General features: G+C 42.8%; 1 protein-coding gene across 2 annotated transcripts in view; it reads left to right on the forward strand.

The window, feature by feature from the left end:
- Positions 1-1,301: 1,301 nt before the first annotated feature.
- AK5 (adenylate kinase 5) overlaps positions 1,302-18,168 on the forward strand; it is a 160,029-nt gene continuing 143,162 nt past the window's right edge. Inside the window, exons 1-5 of one of the 2 annotated variants that reach the window (XM_008171282.4) lie at positions 1,302-1,958; positions 4,687-4,873; positions 6,295-6,462; positions 9,548-9,717; positions 9,822-9,935. In XM_008171282.4, coding sequence (XP_008169504.2) covers positions 1,899-1,958; positions 4,687-4,873; positions 6,295-6,462; positions 9,548-9,717; positions 9,822-9,935 — 699 coding nt within the window. In that variant the 5' untranslated portion in view covers positions 1,302-1,898. The remainder of the gene's footprint in view (positions 1,959-4,686; positions 4,874-6,294; positions 6,463-9,547; positions 9,718-9,821; positions 9,936-18,168) is intronic. The other variant, XM_008171283.4, reaches the window with a different exon arrangement.

Raw genomic sequence — 18,168 nt, forward strand, 5'->3', positions numbered from 1 at the left:
CTCAGCTGTGGCCTATTCATTTAGTTGACCCCTTCTCAGCCTCATTAACTCCTTTTAAGCTACGATGGGATGAACACCTCATCACACTCAGTATTTAAGGATGAAGTGTCTGATGACACACATCTCAATCCCTCCAATATACATAAAGGTGTCAACTGTTCTAGGAATGAGTAAACAAAGCTTTTTTCCAACTTCCCCCATACAGTTCCAGATGCCCATTGCATTCAAATGCATCATGTTAAAAGTGGAAGCAGCATATTTTTCAACACCGCCTCTGGAAACCACAAGAGGTGACATGTTGGTTTTCCCTACACAGTAGCACTGTATTTCCAAATTCTCTTACACAATGTCATGGTGGGAATATGGTAGCTAGAGATTTCCTTTGGAAACACCCCAATACCACATAAGGTGAGGATGTTTTTTACCAGGGAGATGGGACCAAGATATATCCATTCTGCAAGGTGTCTTGGAAGCAGGCTTTAACACCTGTCCCCATTTTGAATGTGATATTGTAAGGAAAATTAAGCTTTTCAGATTGAACACCTTGCATCAAGGCCTTGCAAAGGATCCTGTATCAGTTGCTAAATTAATTCTTTAACTTCATGACTAGATATGATTAGTGCAGGACAAGACAACATTTAGCGCTTTCTGATATGGTAAATCACAGTCCTTGAAAAGCAACAGAGAGTCCTGTGGCACCTTTAAGACTAACAGATGTATTGGAGCATAAGCTTTCCTGGGTGAATGCCCACTTCGTCGGATGCATGAAAAGGAACCAGTGACCTGCAGCATTTGATAGTCCTAAGAAGTGTATCTAGGCTGCCTTGACCCAATAGCAAAGATTGCACGTGAACATAACCCTTCCTCACCTTGGCACTCACCCAATCTGGAAATCTTATTCTAAAGAGTCCCAAGGGCTTGACTGGGATCATCGATGACATAAAGGAGGGGAAGCGCTGGGAGATCTAACTGGAACTGAGGTAGTTACTCACTGGTAAGTGCACATGGACTTCACCACCATGTCTACAGGTACCTCCCTCTCCCTATCTCTTCAGTACCACAGGCACGTATTCATACGCCGGCTCAGCCACAGACACACACAGGCACACTCACATCCCTTCCTCCATCCTCATCCGTCCACTCACACGCAGATGGCTCAGATATATTTTCTGATGACGGCCATAACTAAGCGATGATTTCCCATTCCGGGTTGCCACCGGAGGCCCCCAGTAACAGCAGTGTCCCAGCTACACACGTGTGTCATTAACTGCACTGAGTACTACGGCCAGGGTCGGAAGCTCAGCTGGTGCCCGTGCTGTGTGTCCTGGACTTGGCTTGCAATCTGCACTGGCTGCATTGCAGCCTATGAAACTTTCCTGACGACTGTGGTCTGCTGGAATCGCTTTCGATCCAGCGGACCCTGTGCCCCTCCTCCCCGCCTGCAGACTACGTGCCCTGGCAGATCGGTGCAGCGAGGAGGGGGACTGGGGCTAGGGGGGATCTCCTCTGGCACGTTCAGGTTAACCCAGCGGTAAAGTGGCCGCATTTGGCTGCCTAGCGGTGCCCGGAAGCCCTGAAAGGGGCTGTGCCGTGCGCGCTATGCAGCCCGCAGGAGGGGGTGTGCGCTGCTCAACCACCCACTCACCCCGCCAGCCTGAGCTGTGGAGCGCGGCACACAGCCGGGCGGCCGCAGCGGTGCTCAGGGGAGCTGGGGAAGGGGCTGGCTCTGCCTCCTCTCGCTCATCTCTGCCCTGCCGAGCGCTCAGCCAGTGGCCTGAGCCGGCGCCGCGCTGCAGCCCTCGGCTCCTGCCGTGGACACGGGAGAGAGGAGGCGCCCCGGGGCCGGGGGAGGAGCAGCAGCCGTGGAGCCGTCGCCCCGCTCCCCGGCAGCCGGCGGCATGAACACCTGCGATGCCAAGGAGTACCTGGCCCGGAGGGAGATCCCGCAGCTCTTCGAGGTAAGGGCGGAGCCCACTGACCGCCCCGCGGAGCAAGCCCGGGCAGGGGACAGATTCCGGGGGCCGCTTCCCCGAGGAGAACCCGCCTGACTCCGCCGGATCCATCCCGGGGCGCCGAGAACCCGTCTGACCCCGGCCCCGCCAGCTCCCTTCCTGTGCCTTGGGCCGGACCCCAGCGCGGGAAGGGGGGACTGAGCCAGCCAAGTGCGGGGGGCGGAGAGGGGGGGCCCGGGGCGGGGGGCAGGAGAGAGGGGGACCTGGAGTGGAGGGGGGCAGGGGAGAGAGGGGGTTGCGGAGTGGAGGGGAATGGACAGGAGACGGGGGGGCAGGAGGAGGGGGCCAAGGGGTGCCCAGAAGTGGGGGAAATGAGCAGGAGAGAGGGGGGCAAGAGGGACCCGGAATGGGGGCAGGAGGGAGGGGGCCAAGGGGTGCCCAGAAGGGGGGGAAATGAGCAGGAGAGAGGGGGGCCAAGAAGGACCCGGAATGGGGGCAGGATGGGCAGTAGGGAGGGGGCCAAGGGGTGCCTGGAGTGGGGGCAGGATGGGAAGGAGAGAGAGGGGCTAAGGGGCCCCCGGAGTGGGGGGGGGGATGAGGAGAGAGGGAGCCAAGGGGTGCCCAGAGTGGGGGCAGGGCCGGCGGGGTCCTAGGCTGGGCGGGAGCCGGGAGGAGAAGGCTGGAGCCCGCTCCGCATCCCAGAGCCAGGAGAGACTGGCAGGGACGGAGCCCGCTCCGATAGCCCGAGGGCCCGGGAAGGTATCTGGGCTGCGCTTCTGCAGCCAACTTCGCGCCGCCCGACCCTGTTCCTCAGCTGGAGAAGGGCCGGGTGAGGAGTGTCAGCGCCGGCTCCGGGGCCGCCCTGCAGGTGACCCCGCTGCAAAAACGGGCTTCCTGGCTCCTCGGACCGGGCGGGGTTTGCCTCATGCAGCACAGAAACATCCCCCAGCCCTTCCGCTCAGGGCTCGGGTCCCAGCCTGGCCAGCAGCCGTCCCTGGGTGGGCTGGGAACGCGGAGCCATCGGGAGCTAGGGAACAGGAGTGTGTCAGTCACATATTCCACGTAACTCCAGGGCGCTTTGTCAGCCTTGGATGGAAGGCGTAATGTGCATGCTATTATTATCTCTTCCGTGATCATTTTGTCCTTCAGCCAACAGTAGAAAACGTCGTGTGTGACCAAACCCTTTTTTAAAAATCAGGTTTAAAAAAAAACACTTAGATAAAACCCATATGCCCAATGAGTTTCTATAGAAAAATGAAATGATTGTCTAGGAACTCAGGGATAAATGATCATCCATTTTTCAAGAGCTCAGTTCATTGACTGATCGATAACCCAGACTATGTAATGAGAGTTTTTTAAACATAAAATTGTTGAAGTTTAGTGTAAGCTACCTGGTGTATCTATCAATGAAGAGTAATTTGCTTTTTCTAGTACAATGTGGATTTTTCCACCGAGTAAACCATCTCCTGTCTGATCTGTATGAAAATATTATTTTTAGGCTATTTGAAACAAGACTTTCCCTATGAATGATTGAAAAGACATATATATATATATATAGGGCAAAGGCTATGTTTATGTTTTATTCATAAGTTTACAAAATAAATGGTTTAATTATGGATACAGGCAATTGTGCACCTAGAGAGATGCAAGACTTGTGTTAGCAAATAAAAGGCTCTGGTACCACAAAGGTATGCATTCTTCCACAGAAATAGGGACATAGTTGCAATGCTCAGTTATTTGATTCTACAAAAGGTGTAAGTCATGCATACAAATTATTTACGATATTATAAATGCAATGCATATAAAAGCAACATTGAAAACTATATAAACTGTAGCTATTAAAATAACACTTGGAGAAATATTGAAACATTAATGTAAGGTATTTCATGTATTATACTAATTTCAACTATAGCACCCAATTTTATGCACATTAATCAGGGAAAGCTGAACAATGCAATGGAAAGGACTACATCCTAAAGCATATGTTAAAAGCTAAGAGTAGGAATTGCCATATTGGAACTAATGGTCCATCTTTCACTAACAAAACCTATCCTATTACTAATAAACAACAATCCTGTCTGCTCCAGAGGTGGTTATAACGTCTCACCCTACCCTACATACACATTTATCCTGCACCAATTAGTGCATACTACAATTAATACTACACAATGGACATTTTCTAAATGACTATAGCTGGTGGTCAGTTCAGCTTCTTATACAACATCCATCAACATGATGTTTGAGCACCTGTCAGGGCTTTTAAGATCTATCTAGTTTTTATTATAATGTTATCTCTCAAACATTAGTATGAGCAAAACGCTTGTCATCATATTGGTTTTTCAGAAAATTATAAATTTTTATTGAACAAGTAAACTAGAAAACATAAGCTTTGGGGCTTATCTAGCTAATACAAGAAACATTATATATATTTGCCAGTCAAAGATGTAGTTCTAAGAAAGATTAAAGAAAACTTGTTACTATTTTCTGCTTTCATTCCATTTGTAAACAGATAAATAAAGACATACCAAGGAGCCTTATGTTCTAAGTCATATTAGTGCCCTCAGTAGGCACAAATCCTACATTCCTTGTATATCCCAAACATTGACTTGAACTGGAGGTTTTGGGGGTGCAGGAAATGCAGAAATGGGTGCAACAAAATTAAATTCAAAATACAAGCCAGTGTTTATTTTCATAACCTTGGAACTATAACTTATTTTTGGATGTTATGTTTCAGAGTCTGTTGAATGGATTAGTGTGTTACAAACCTGATGACCCAATAGAATATTTGGAAGGATGTTTACAAAAAGTGAAGGAACTGGGAGGGTCAGAAAAAGTGAAATGGGACACGTTTGTTAGTCAAGAAAAGAGGACATTACCCCCACTCAATGGAGGACAATCAAGAAGATCCTTTTTCAGGAATGGTAATGTAAATCCTAGAGCTGAATATTTTGTGTATCAGTGTAATATTAGGCAGTTTCAGATCCACTATTTTAAAAATGTATATTTACACAAGTTATCTCGTACTGCTATGACAAATTAGATGTTACACTTCTTTGGGGGGAAAGTTGTAGAGCTACAGACATATATATGCCAAAATATTTTAAACACATGTGCAAGCAATTAATGACCAGTTAAACCTGAAATGGTAATTTATTTAATTATTTTAAAAACTACTTTCAAGAGTAGTTGTTTGTTATTTTTTGGTTTGTAATAGTGGGTGGGTTGTTTTGTTTTCTCATAATGGTTGTTATGTAGGGGGAAAACTGATCAAAATTATGCCTCCTATGATGAAGTAGTTTGATGCAGAGGGGGAAGAAGTGTGTTGTCAAAGCCATGGTTCCTGGAGGCATTATGCCTCAACTGGTGTATGGGGAAGTGCTCGGAGATGCAACCCTTGCCAACATATTTGAAAAGGTGCATCCTGGTGCTTGACACATAGGAAATGCAGCTCTGCTGATGCACACACATGTTCTTTCCTTGGCTGCTAGCACTCTTGACCGTGCCATAATTGGCCACCATAATCCTGCAGCTAAACGATGAATGTTTGTTGTGTGGATACGCTGCATTGTGGGAGAGTAACACATCTACATATAGACATAGTTCAACCTCAGATCTTTATAGTATTTGGGCCAGGTCTTTAACTGGTCCTCTTGAGCCACACACTCATTACCTTCAGTGGATCTACACTGCTTTACACCAACTGAAATTTTGTCCCTGTATGTTCTAAGCAGTTATTAGAGCTGTACATTAATTTACTAACTATAATGTAGATGAAGGAATGATTTAGAACTGATGTTTCTCAGTACATCTAAATCTGTCATATCAATACATGCCATTCATATATTAGTAACATTAATGATCAGTAATTAGTTCCTTTTCAAGTTGCCATAGTTATTCCTCCTATCCAGTATCTGTATGCAACATAAAAAGAGTTTCCACTCACAAAATCATAGATCTCAGGGGATCTACAGGAGATGAGGAGGGCCATCTGCTCAGACGCTTGTGCCTTCCTGCTGTCTGCGAGGGCAGATTTTCATTGAAGAATAAAAGTACTTTACCATAAATGCAAGCTTGTAAATTTCAAAAGACACTAAAGATATCTTATAAACTAAGAACTAGTTTTTTAAAATTGAATAAATCAGTTGAGTGGAGAGACTCAATACCCAATACTTCTAGTAAGTAAAATAGCATTTGAGATATTGAAGAAATTTTGTTACCACTATATTTCTTAATATAGCAACACTAGTCTTCTTTCTGTCAACCTCATTTAATAAAAAAATGCAAGTAATGTTGACTTTGCTATTTATTTCCACTATTTCCCATTTATTTTATTGTTTTGCAGTGATGCCTGACAATCCTAACTTTCCTTATCGACGATATGACCGACTCCCTCCAATCCACCAGTTCTCCATAGAAAGTGACACGGATCTTTCTGAAACTGCTGAGCTAATTGAGGAGTATGATGTATTTGATCCTACAAGACCTCGACCAAAAATCATCCTTGTCTTAGGTATGAAGGCAAAGTGAGGGTCAGTTGTTTGACAAACCCATATTATTATTCTCTCTTCATTGATATTTATAATGTAAATAAATCAGATGCCTACAGTGTTTAAATTTAAACTTTCGACTTAGGTTAGGGAAAGAATATGGTCCAAGTGCAAACTATGTCTCAGGTTTGGTTGCCAGATAAGAAAGTATAGTTGTCCACAGAAAAGGAAACACCTGTAAAATTAGATAAACTAGATCCCTGGTCTCATGTGACCTGCGCTTAAAACTCCTCGATGCATTAAATAACCAGCATATCCTGCCTGAGTGAAAGCGTGCCTCTTCAGCCCACTACTTTGATAAATTCATCTCTAGCTACACTCAGCCAGTTGTGTCATCAGTAAGAATGAACTACTTAATTACACACTTTTCATAAAATTCATCATTGCTTGTTGCTTAGTGGCATTTGCAAGCAAACTAATAATTTTCAACCTCAGGTAAGATATGCTAATCACTCAGTATACCTATAATTTAAATCCAGGTCAATAGTTTGTCCAGTGGACATGAAGCATTTGCATTTCACTTGTCTGGATTAGTTTTTTTGTTGTCTGGGTGTTATATTTCCAAATGCCAAGAGGGCCTGATTTTCAAATGCCATATCAGGGCCTGATTCTCCAATGCTTTGCACCATATCTAATCATTTATACCTGTGCAAAATGAGTGTAAATTGCTGCCAAATCAGACTTCTCCTCTCACTTACACTGGTGGTAGTGTTTTGTGCCCATTTTGCACTTACTTCGCATATGTATAAATGACTACACAAGGTGCAAAGCAGTCAAGAATCAGATTCTGAATCTAAAAGGACTTATATTAAAGGGAACAAAATGCAATCTCCATGAGAGAGGATAATGTGTGTGTCTCCTCTACGATGTACAGCAGAAGCGCTGAGAACAAAATGTCTGCTGAACTCTGCACACAGGGAGAGTTCTTAGAAATGTAAAGGGCAATACACATAAAACAAAAAAGCATCACATTTTCATAGCTACTAGTGCATACCGCTCACAGGGCTGCTAGACAATGGTGTTTTCTTCAGCCTGTTGCTCCTACTTTCTAATGCAGAAATCAAAACATGGGGAAATTCCAGAGCCTTCATATTCTTTGAACTCTATGACCTTCGGCAGATGGAGAAGTAACACAAATGCCTTTTATTTTTCTTATTTTAACAAATAGATGGCCGTCCTTTTCATAAGGGAGCAAATCCAGGCCTCTCTACTCTGTGGCCATGGAAGGCCCTCATGCAGTGGAATCAATGTGGTTCCATTGCACAAGTAAAGTGGGTGAAGACTAGATGTAGGTGAAATGCACAGTAAGCGTGCACTCCTGGAACAGGGTGGAGTTCTACTCAGCGCGTGCTTCCTGCCTGACGGCATGTAAGGAGCAGGGGATGGGTGCTGTGAAGATCTTTCTGTTTCCCATCTAAAGAGAACTATGTAAGCAGCCCACAAAAGCTACTTCAGCCATTGGGCTGACTTGCCCCCATTGAATGGCTCTGAAGCTTAGCAGGAAAAGAATCCTCTGTTGCACGTGGCGTATAACAGCTACTTTCAAATTCTTTACATTATCCAAAAAATAGCAACAAAATTCAACTTCCTCCCTCTTTGTAAACACACTTGTCAACTTAAGTCATACCAAGAAACATCAAATCTGCAAAAGAGGAAAATGGATAATTATTTGACATGGGAAATAATTTTACACTTGTCCTCTTAACTTTATTCTCTGAACTTTTCCTCATTGTTTCATAAATCAGTTTGGTATAAAGGTAATTTTCTGACTGATAAAAACTTAGATATGAGAAGGTTGTGAACCTTTGATACCCAATAATTTGTGGCTTAATTATTTTTTTGGGCACAAAACTAAGATGAAACCATAGAAATACAGGACTGTGTGCACTTCCTTTTTATTATGTGTTTCATGGCAAAGGAAAGTTTTCCCTGAAGATAAGAGTGAAACCCTCCCCCTTTACTCCGCACGCCATGTCCTCACTCCTCCCCCTCCCTCCCCCGCCTCCTGCCCACAGCAATCAGCTGGTTTGCAGCATTCGGGAGGCAGGGGAGGGAGGGGGAGCCTGCGCGCTGAGTCCCCACTCCTCCCCCTTCCTTTGTGAACACCACAAGCCAGCTGATTGCGGCGGGCAGGACGCAGGGGGAGGAGGAGGAAGGTGCTGATCCGTGAGGTCTGCCGGTGGGCGGGAGGCGCTGGGGGGGGGGCGTAGGGGAGCTGATGTGGGGCTGCCAGCTGTGGACAAAGCAGGCAGCCAAACGACGTTCTAGCGAAGCATTGCACAACTTTAAATGGAGCATGTTCTGTAATTGAGCAGGGACGTAAGATCGAAACAACATTAAGTGAGAGGACATTGAATAGGGAGTTACTGTATTTGCTTCCACTGTATTACTTTATTTTTGAAAGTACACAGAAGGATAAAACTAATTCTGAATGGTTCTTAAATTCTTGGGGTCCCTGAAGTGTATATGACAGAAATCATTACATATACCAATTCTCTTATACCTTCTCCACTCATTTAACATTTTAAAGTATGTTAATTTTACAAACTCCAGAATTTTCTGCAGACATAGGAATAGACATTGATACTCTTATTCCATGAGTAGTTCCATTGACTTAAGTGCGACCACTTGTAGACTAAAGTACATTTTTAATGTGAATAAGGTCATCAGAATATCCGTCCCTCCATTTGGATTCTGTTAGTAATAGCTTTCCTTAACTGAAATGCAGAAGAGGGCTTGAGACTCTTCTTCCTTACACTAGTATAAACCAGGAAAAGCTCCACTAAAGAGGTTAGTAAAGGGAGGTAAGTGAATGGAGAATCGGGCCCAGAAAGAACAAGCTCATCTGTTTTTTTGACTCATGCAGATATTTTATTTTAGATTGTTAACTTTAGGTTCGGTCCCGCAATAGATCCACTTCGACTGACTTTGATGAGAGTGCTAACTATGAAACATCTGCAGGATTTGATTTGATAGTACACTGAGAGATGTCATAGTGAATTTGACATTCCAAATGAAAGCACAATTTTTTGCTTATTTTTACAATAGGTGGCCCAGGAAGTGGGAAGGGAACCCAGAGTTTGAAAATAGCAGAACGTTATGGATTTGAATACATATCAGTTGGTGAATTGTTAAGGAAGAAGATCCACAATACAAGCAGCAATAGAAAATGGAGTCTAATTGCTAAAATAATTACTACGGGAGAACTGGCCCCTCAGGTACAACTCACCTAAGAAATACCTTCTCTTTGGTAAAAGATTTTTACATGCTGTGTTAATATGCATCACCAAAAAACTTTTAAAACTATTTCTCTCCATGAAAGGAAACAACCATAACTGAGATAAAGCAGAGATTAATGCAGATTCCTGATGAAGAAGGTATAGTTATTGATGGATTTCCAAGAGACGTTGCACAGGCACTCTCCTTTGAGGACCAAGTAAGAGACTGTCTTTATTCTTAAGAAAACTTATGTGTCTCATATCACTGTTAAGCTTCTTGAAATTAATGAGCAGATTCTCAGCATTGCTCTTCAAATCTTTTCAAATATATAATTACAGTTGACAAAAGGTCACTTTCTTGGCATATACTTTAGAGTATGAAGACAGAAAATTCTGTAAAAAGACAGAATGTGATAGTGGAACCAAATAAGCCTAACCTTCTGCTGATGTATTGAAAATCCTCCCAAGTTAAGGGAAAAAATCGAACAATTTTCATACATTAATCATTTAGGAAGGGAAAAAAGTTATCCTTTAATATTTAATTGTACAATTTAAATGTTCATTAAGAGAAACACATTGAAATCAATGAATTCCTTCACAATCATAGAGGAATGGTCTCAAGGTTATTCTGAGGTGCTGAAAAGACTGAAACAAATGCTAAGATTAAAATTGCCTGCATTTTTGTGAGCTCACTTAATCCAGTAGTGGTCATCTCATTTTAGAAATAGTTGTCTGTTGGCTTGCCTAGTTCTGATTAAATCAATTTAGTCAGATAAGATGATTGCGTAGTAAAATACAGAGTCTATCAGGATGACATAGACGTGTATGTAGGCATGTATATAAGTAAATCTAAAATATGTAAATGTAATTTCCACTTGGGTGCAGTGTTCCACTTGGGTGCAGTGAGGAAAAAATGTTATTTAATCTTCTGGTTAAACACTGTAACATATAATATTTCCTTATGACAATTAAATATTGCATTTCTAGCATGCTTTTCAAGCAAACCATTTCAGAGTGCTCCACAATCACTAACAGCACTAATTATCATTTCTGTACTTTGAATTCTAAATGGAATTGCCTCAATAGAAGTAACAAAAAGAAAGCAGCCTAATGAGGCTCTTCATTATTGCTCTTTTATAAGGTATAATTCTATGTGAAGTTCAGAAAACCAAATTGTGAAAATTAAAAGAAACTGACAAAATAGTTATTATGGAAAACAGTTGATGACTGCCAGCTACATTTGCTTATAAATTAAGAAAGGAGAAGTTTGTGGTTAATGTTAATTATTTTTGAAACTGAAAAAAGAAAAGAAATTTAGTCCAAATCATCATTCCTAGATTCACTTTTCGTTTGCAGTAGACGTTTAAAATATCTTTTTATAATAAAATTGCAGTGAGTGTAAGCAGGGTGGTGTTATTTGAAGAGAGTTATGCCAGGCAGGTATATATAAGGTGTATGCATTACATAACATACTTATAGAGATATAAGAATAGTGATCATACAGTGTAAGTACAAACATCATTAAAAATTGGGCCTTATTCTTATTTACTCTAAGACCCTTTTACATTTTTGCTCAAGCATTGTAACTTGGCCTTAAAGGGATATGGCCCCATTACACTGCCAGAGCCTTACTGTAATTGAGAATCAAGCCCAGCACATTTATTCATCTCACTATGAGCCTTTTGCCGAAGTCTATGTATGTATTTATTTCTTTAAGAACATATGGTCTGATCCTGCAGTCTTTGTGCACTAAATCTCCCACAAACATCAAGGGAAAACTTGAATGTGCAGAGATAGCAGGAGTAGACCCAGAATTAACATTTAAAAAATTTATAACACACTGATGATTGTCAACAACAAAAGATAAATCCTATATTAAAATCTAATAAGCAGAACAAAGAGGAAAACTCAAACACTGTCACCAACCAATTAAACGTTTAAAAAATAGCATAGAATTAGAGAAAATTAAACAGTAATAAGGCATTTTACAGACACGGCCCCAGATTCAGCAAAGCATTTAAACAAGTGTTTAACTTTAAGCATGAGTAATCTATCACTATTTAACAGACCACCTAGGTTCTTTATTGTATTGGGTCCAATGAGAACAAAGTCCCTTCCCTGAAGAATTTACTGTCTAAGAAAGGGGTTGCCAACTTTAATATGCGGCTCCTTGTATAGGCACTGACTCGGGGGCTGGAGTTACAGGCGCCAACTATCCAATGTGCCGGGGGGTGCTCACTGCTCAACCCCTGGCTCTGCCACAGGCCCTGCCCCCACTCCACCCTTTCCTGCCCCCTCCCCTGAGCCTGCTATGCCCTCACTCCTCCCCCTCCGAGCCTCCTGCACACCACGAAACAGCTGATTGAGAGGTGCGAGAGGTGCGAGGAGAGGTTGATCGGCGAGGCTGCCAGTGGGCGGGAGTCGCTGGGAGTGGGGCGGAGTTGATGGGGGGCTGCTGATGTATTACTGTGGCTCTTTGGCAACGTACATTGGTAAATTCTGGCTCCTTCTCAAGATCAGGTTGGCCACCCCGGTCTAAGAGCTTACAGATGAATGATGACGAATGGCATACAACTAAAAGCAGTGATTTAGTGGTGAAATGGAGGAAGCTTCTTGGTGCTATGACTTTGTTGTTTGATTCTGTTGTTGGCAAGGGAAGAATGAAAAGAGATGGGCGTGGAGGGATAGGCAGGAACTACGCTGCATGGGTTCTCCATACCCCCAACAACTATCCTATGGTGAAATTATTCCATATACATAGGACCAGCACTTGGCCTATAAACCTCTTAAATCCCACATAAGCCCCTATGCAGGGGTGCATTTCACTCTTAAAGATGTTGTGACTAATACCGCTATGCCTCTGTCAAGCCTGAGGAGGTGATGGGGGTAGCCACTGAAAGGTAAATCCCTCTGCACGGAAAGGGAGCAGGAAGAGGTAAAGGCTCATTTGTGAACTCTTCTGTTGCTGCATTCTAATATCTCTTATTAGCTTTTTTAAAAATTCAATTGTCCTATCAAAGTTCCGCTAATATGTGTTAAAGATACCCTTCTGGTAACATTGTTAGCTCTCATTGATCCTAGGAGAGTAGGCAAACAGAGGGGGATGATGACAAATGCTAACTTGGGCTCCTTTTTAATACGTCCCATTGCTTCAGGGCTGCTGTTGATTTATTCTTATGTTTTTCAGAGGAAAGAGGGGATATATTTGGTCATTTTAGGCTGGAATATACTACCAGTCACATCCTTCATTTTCAAGCTGATCAAATGGCATTTGCTAAATTATATTCCTCAGAGTCCTATTCTGACAATGCAGTGCTATTTGTGTCTCTGTGCGTAATCCTATGTATGTAGCCATGTTCCAGTCTGATCTGTTCTGGGGTAAATCAGACCAGTGAGGAAGGGAGGAAGGAATCATCACCAGCTCCACAAGTTGGAATTGTGGAGCTGGTGGAGCTTTTTGGGGTAGTGTCATGGGGAGAGAATACTGTTTTCCCTATTCTTGTCCCTTCCCTCTCCCCACACAAAGGCCATGGAAATTACTATAGACCTAGGGCTGACATATGCATTAAAATATACTAGAACTATTTTAATCTGCTGTGCGGTATGATCAATGGGGATAGGGTCACGTTTCTCCTGGTTTTGTATTGTATAGAAGTAAAGAATGCTGGTTATCTCTTAAAAGATCTCTGTAGAGCAGCCAACAATTCTCCAACGATAAGAGGGATGGTCTTGTGCTTAAGGTACTGGATTGGCAGCCGGTAGCTACCAGATCTGGATTCTAGTCCCAGCTCTACCATAGACTTTCTGTGTGATAAGCTTCAGTAAGCCACTTACTCTCTCTGTGACTCAGACCCCTCTTCTGTAGCATGAGGCTAATAACTGAAGGGATAGCATAGCCTTCAGGCTAAACTTGATAATGTTTATAAAGTGTTTAGAGATCCTTAGGTAGAAAGTGCAGTGGAATTGTGAAGTACAAACTACTGAACACTTCACAATAATTTGTATGAGACTGCAATTAAAAAATATGACTTGTGTTTTCTACAACTTATAAATGTTTAAACTTTCTTACTGGCTGTGTGTAGAAGCTATTCATAATTTATAATAAGGAAAGGGGAAAATTGTTCTCATTAGCCAAAAGTGAAAAGATGAGAAATAATGAGTTGAAGCTGCAGCAAAGGGCGTTTTGATTAAATAAGAAGATACATCTTAATTAGAAGATCTACTAGGAAGTAGAACATGTAAGAGAAATGGTGAAATCCCCAGTAATGAAAATAATCAAATCCATATTAGCCTGGAATATATACCCCTTATTTAAGTTGGTGAATACTTAGTCACATGACTGACTTCAGTCCCTCTGAAGTCAATCAGACTATGTATGGGAGTAAGTGCCCACCAGTGTGAGTAAGGGGTGCACAATCTAGGTTATTACAATCACATTTTAAAAGGTTAAATTTAATTGAACTATAAAGATGTACACATGCTCACAACAGGTGATCTTTTTAATAACCATTTCTCTTCCTCATCCCATCCTCACCTTACAGTTTGGTAACAGCATTCATCACACTGAATTTAAAATTACTAGACTAAACTCTTCAGAACAGTGGTTGTGTCTTATTTTTTCTATAAGGCACTTTGCACACTTTTGGGTGCTGTGAAATTAATAATAAATATTGTGAGTTTGTATTGGGATATGCAGAACATGCCACAGTACAGTGGATGTATAGATGACCCTCTAGGATCCCTTGAAATAGATAAAATATGGATTGGGGGGGACAACAATGGGCGGTGGGGACAGAGTGTTGTAATAAATTCATCCCTTGTCATTTGTTATAATCTGTAGCATGTTGGGGATGGATGTGTACTGGCCTGTGAAAGTGTATAATTACCAAAGGAATTTTCACTTGCAAAGCAGCATTTTCACTGGAGTCCCCTTCTTTTGACACTGTTTACACATAGTTAAATCACATTGCAAGAACATACATAATGACATCAAATTAAATGGGAGAGAATGAACAAGGAGACTTTGCAAAAGGGTAAATGGTTAAATTATGTGGAATTGGAGATGAGTAATAAAGGAAACGGGAGAATGGGTAAAGTAGGAAGAGAGATTAAGTTGACGTGGAGAGGGTGGGATACAGAGAGCAATAAGCAGGGCAGGTTTCAAAAAAGCCTTGTTTAATTCAATTAAACATTTTTGCAACTTTGGGTCTTTTTTTTTTGGCATCAGAGGCAAATGGAGAGGGCCGGCATAGGTGCTCTGTGCCATTTGAACCCTATATTTGCTCTGACTGTGAGATGTGGGGAAGTGAGGCTGAGGAAGATGTCTGGATAGTGTCCGCATAAGGGGCCTCTAGGCTCTGCACTGCCTCCGAATAGGCTACTGTGGAGAATGTTGTTGGTGGCAGGCTGGAGGTGGGCCAGGAGAGATTCCATTCTTATCCAGTATGCAGTGCTCCAGTGCTCCAAAAGATCCAGTGCTCCAAAACCTCCATGTAGGGTGTGTGTAAGGGCATAGGCTGGTAGGCTACAGGCTAGTGACCACAGAGAGGAAAATCTGCCATACACACGCCACCTCTACAGAGTTCCCTGAATGAAGGAGATTTACTTAACCTCTATGCAGTGTTAGGATATAAATGTCACTACAGAATCATAGAAATGTAGGGCTGGAAGAGCGGTCATATAGTCTAGCCACCTACATTGAGGCAGGATCAAGTATACCTAAGCCATCACTGACAGGTGTTTTTTCCAACCTGTTCTTAAAAACCTCCAAAGATGGGGATTCCACAACCTCCTTTGGAAGCTTATTCCAATGCTTAACTATCCTTATAGTTAGATAGTTTATCTTAATATCTAACCTAAATCCAGGGGTGAAAGTAACACAGAAGACTTACCGGTCTGGGAGCCCAGCTCCGGGCCCCCGGAAGGGGGTGAGGCCTTGGTGGAAGGGGGCAGGGCTGGGGGGTCAGCCTCTCCCAGCCAGCCCATCTGCGCTGCCTGGCCTGCACTGCCCGGGGCTCCGGCGGTGATTTAAAAGGATCCAGGGCTCCGGCCACTGCCGCGGTAGCAGCAGCAGTCGCTGGAAGCCCCAAACCCCTTTAAATTGCTGAGCCCCGGGGAAGCTGCCCCTTTTACACACACACCACCCCCCCATCAGCAGCCCTGCTGGTAGGATCCCTACCGGCAGGGCCGCCGACAGGTGGGCGGGTAGGAGGCAAAAGGGGCGGTGAAGTTAAAGCACTGCCACGGCAGCGCTTTAACATTGGCTGCATACGGGCCGGTACTGGTGGCCACTTCTTACTGGTATGCCGTACCGACCCATATCAGACCACTTTCACCCTGCCTACATCTCCCTTGCTGCAGATTAAGCCAATTACTTCTTGTCCTAACTTCAATGGACATGGAGAACAATTGATCACAGTCCAGCTGTACTGCTCCCTAGCCAGTTATTTCACAATTTGTATTTGTGCATTTGATTTTTCCTTCCTGAGTGTAGTACTCTGCACTCATCTTCACTGAATTTCATCTTATTGATTTCAGACCAATTCTCCAATTTCTCAAGGTCATTTTGAATTTTAAGGCTGTCCTCCAAAATGCACGGAACCCCTTTTAGTTGGTGTCATCCTCAAATTTTATATGCTTACACCAGTGGTTCCCAAACTTGGTTCGTGGCTTGTTCAGGGTAAGCCCCTGGCGAGCCACGAGATGCTTTGTTTATCTGAGCGTCCACAGGTGTGGCAGCTTGCAGCTCCCAGTGGCCGCGTTTTGCTGTTCCTGGCCAATGGAAGCTACAGGAAGCGGCATGGGCCAGGCCATCGCTTCCCGCAGCTCCCATTGGCCTGGAACGGCGAACCGCAGCCACTAGGAGCTGCAAGCAGCCGTACCTGCGGACACTCAGGTAAACAAAGCGTCTCGCGACCTGCCAGAGGCTTACCCTGAACAAGCCACGAACCAAGTTTGGGAACCACTGGCTTACACTCTACTCCATTATGAAAGTGATTAATGAAAAACGTATGCCCAGTAATTACAAGGACAAGCTAATGGCTAATTAATTGTCAGAAATGGCTCACCATACTAAAAAAAATACGAAGACAGCATTCTACCATTTTTGTTTGTAAGCACATGTAGAAATTAGTTAAGTAAGTGCCTGTATCATCAGAAGCGTCTTTAACACAATATCTGATCTTAAAATTGTGTGTATTTAATTAAAAATTACACTTATTTGGTTTTCCAGCTCACATGTCTCAATTATGAAGAGTTAGCATTCTTTGGGTTTACATCTTTTCTTTACTTAATCAAGAAATTACAAAATGCTACAGTATGAGCATTAATTACGTCTGCTCTTGCATACATTTTTTATATTGACAGCGAATTCTAGTTAAACTTCTGATGTATTTACTCCTACTAACTTCAACACATTTCTTCTTGCCACTTCAGCTAATCCAAAAGCTTGATTCACTGAACTTCACATACTCCCTTTTTGCTAGGACAAAATATATTTGAGCCAAAACAAACCAATTAATGCTAATATTCCTGAATATAGGAATAGTTTAGAGATTATAATATCTCCCAGTTATGTTTCCACCATCAGCTTGATGGTGCCGTGCAGCTAGAATGTTCCCAAAGTAGTACTATGTAGAATCATATCAAAACAGAGTGCATCTCAACTAGTCAGAATGCCTGTAGTAAATGTGCATCTTCAGAGTACCCAGAGGTGGCTATTATTTCTGTATCACTTCAGATCTACAAATCAAGGGGAAGAAAGACAACCCTCCAAACAATAATCTCTAGTCATGCTAGTCCTCCCTGCATGGCATCCATATTTACATCTTAAAGCCCAAAGGAACAGATGACACTTCAAATTAGAATTGAGGCGCAATTTTCTTGGTCTACAAAACCCTCCATGTGACTAAGCAGAAATGTCTCAGCTCCCTCTGTAGATACTGGATTAGTTAGAATAATAAACTGGCTTCTAGATTTTCTAATTTGGGTAATACCGAGGCGCGTGTCACCATGGTATCTGAGCAGCAAAAGTGCTCAGCCTCCAATAGCAGCCATGACCACTTGGTGTAATTCCAGTCAACAAAATGATTTTATGACTGACATAAACTAGCATGATGTCAAAATCAGACTCAGAACACTGGGAGTCACAGTTTTCCTTAGAGCCACTTGTCTATGTCCAAAGTAAGGCCTTTATTTCTCTGCTTTAACTCCTTCTCCCAGTGACTGAACATCTCACATCCTAACCCAGATAGCTTTTCTCACAGGAAGGCCTTGGGTTCTTGCGCAGTTTTGATTCTCCCATTTCCTATTTCAAGAGTGTTGCCAACTTTTGTGATAATAGTGCTTATTCTTAAAATTCCAGCTCCTTGAATCATGTGATTACATGAGACTCTCAGCTACCATTTTAAATGAAAATAAGTTTCTAGCCCTCCTGGTCATGGACAAAAGCTT

Source organism: Chrysemys picta, chromosome 8, assembly GCF_011386835.1.
Source record: "Chrysemys picta bellii isolate R12L10 chromosome 8, ASM1138683v2, whole genome shotgun sequence".
Classification (NCBI taxonomy): Eukaryota; Metazoa; Chordata; order Testudines; family Emydidae; genus Chrysemys; species Chrysemys picta.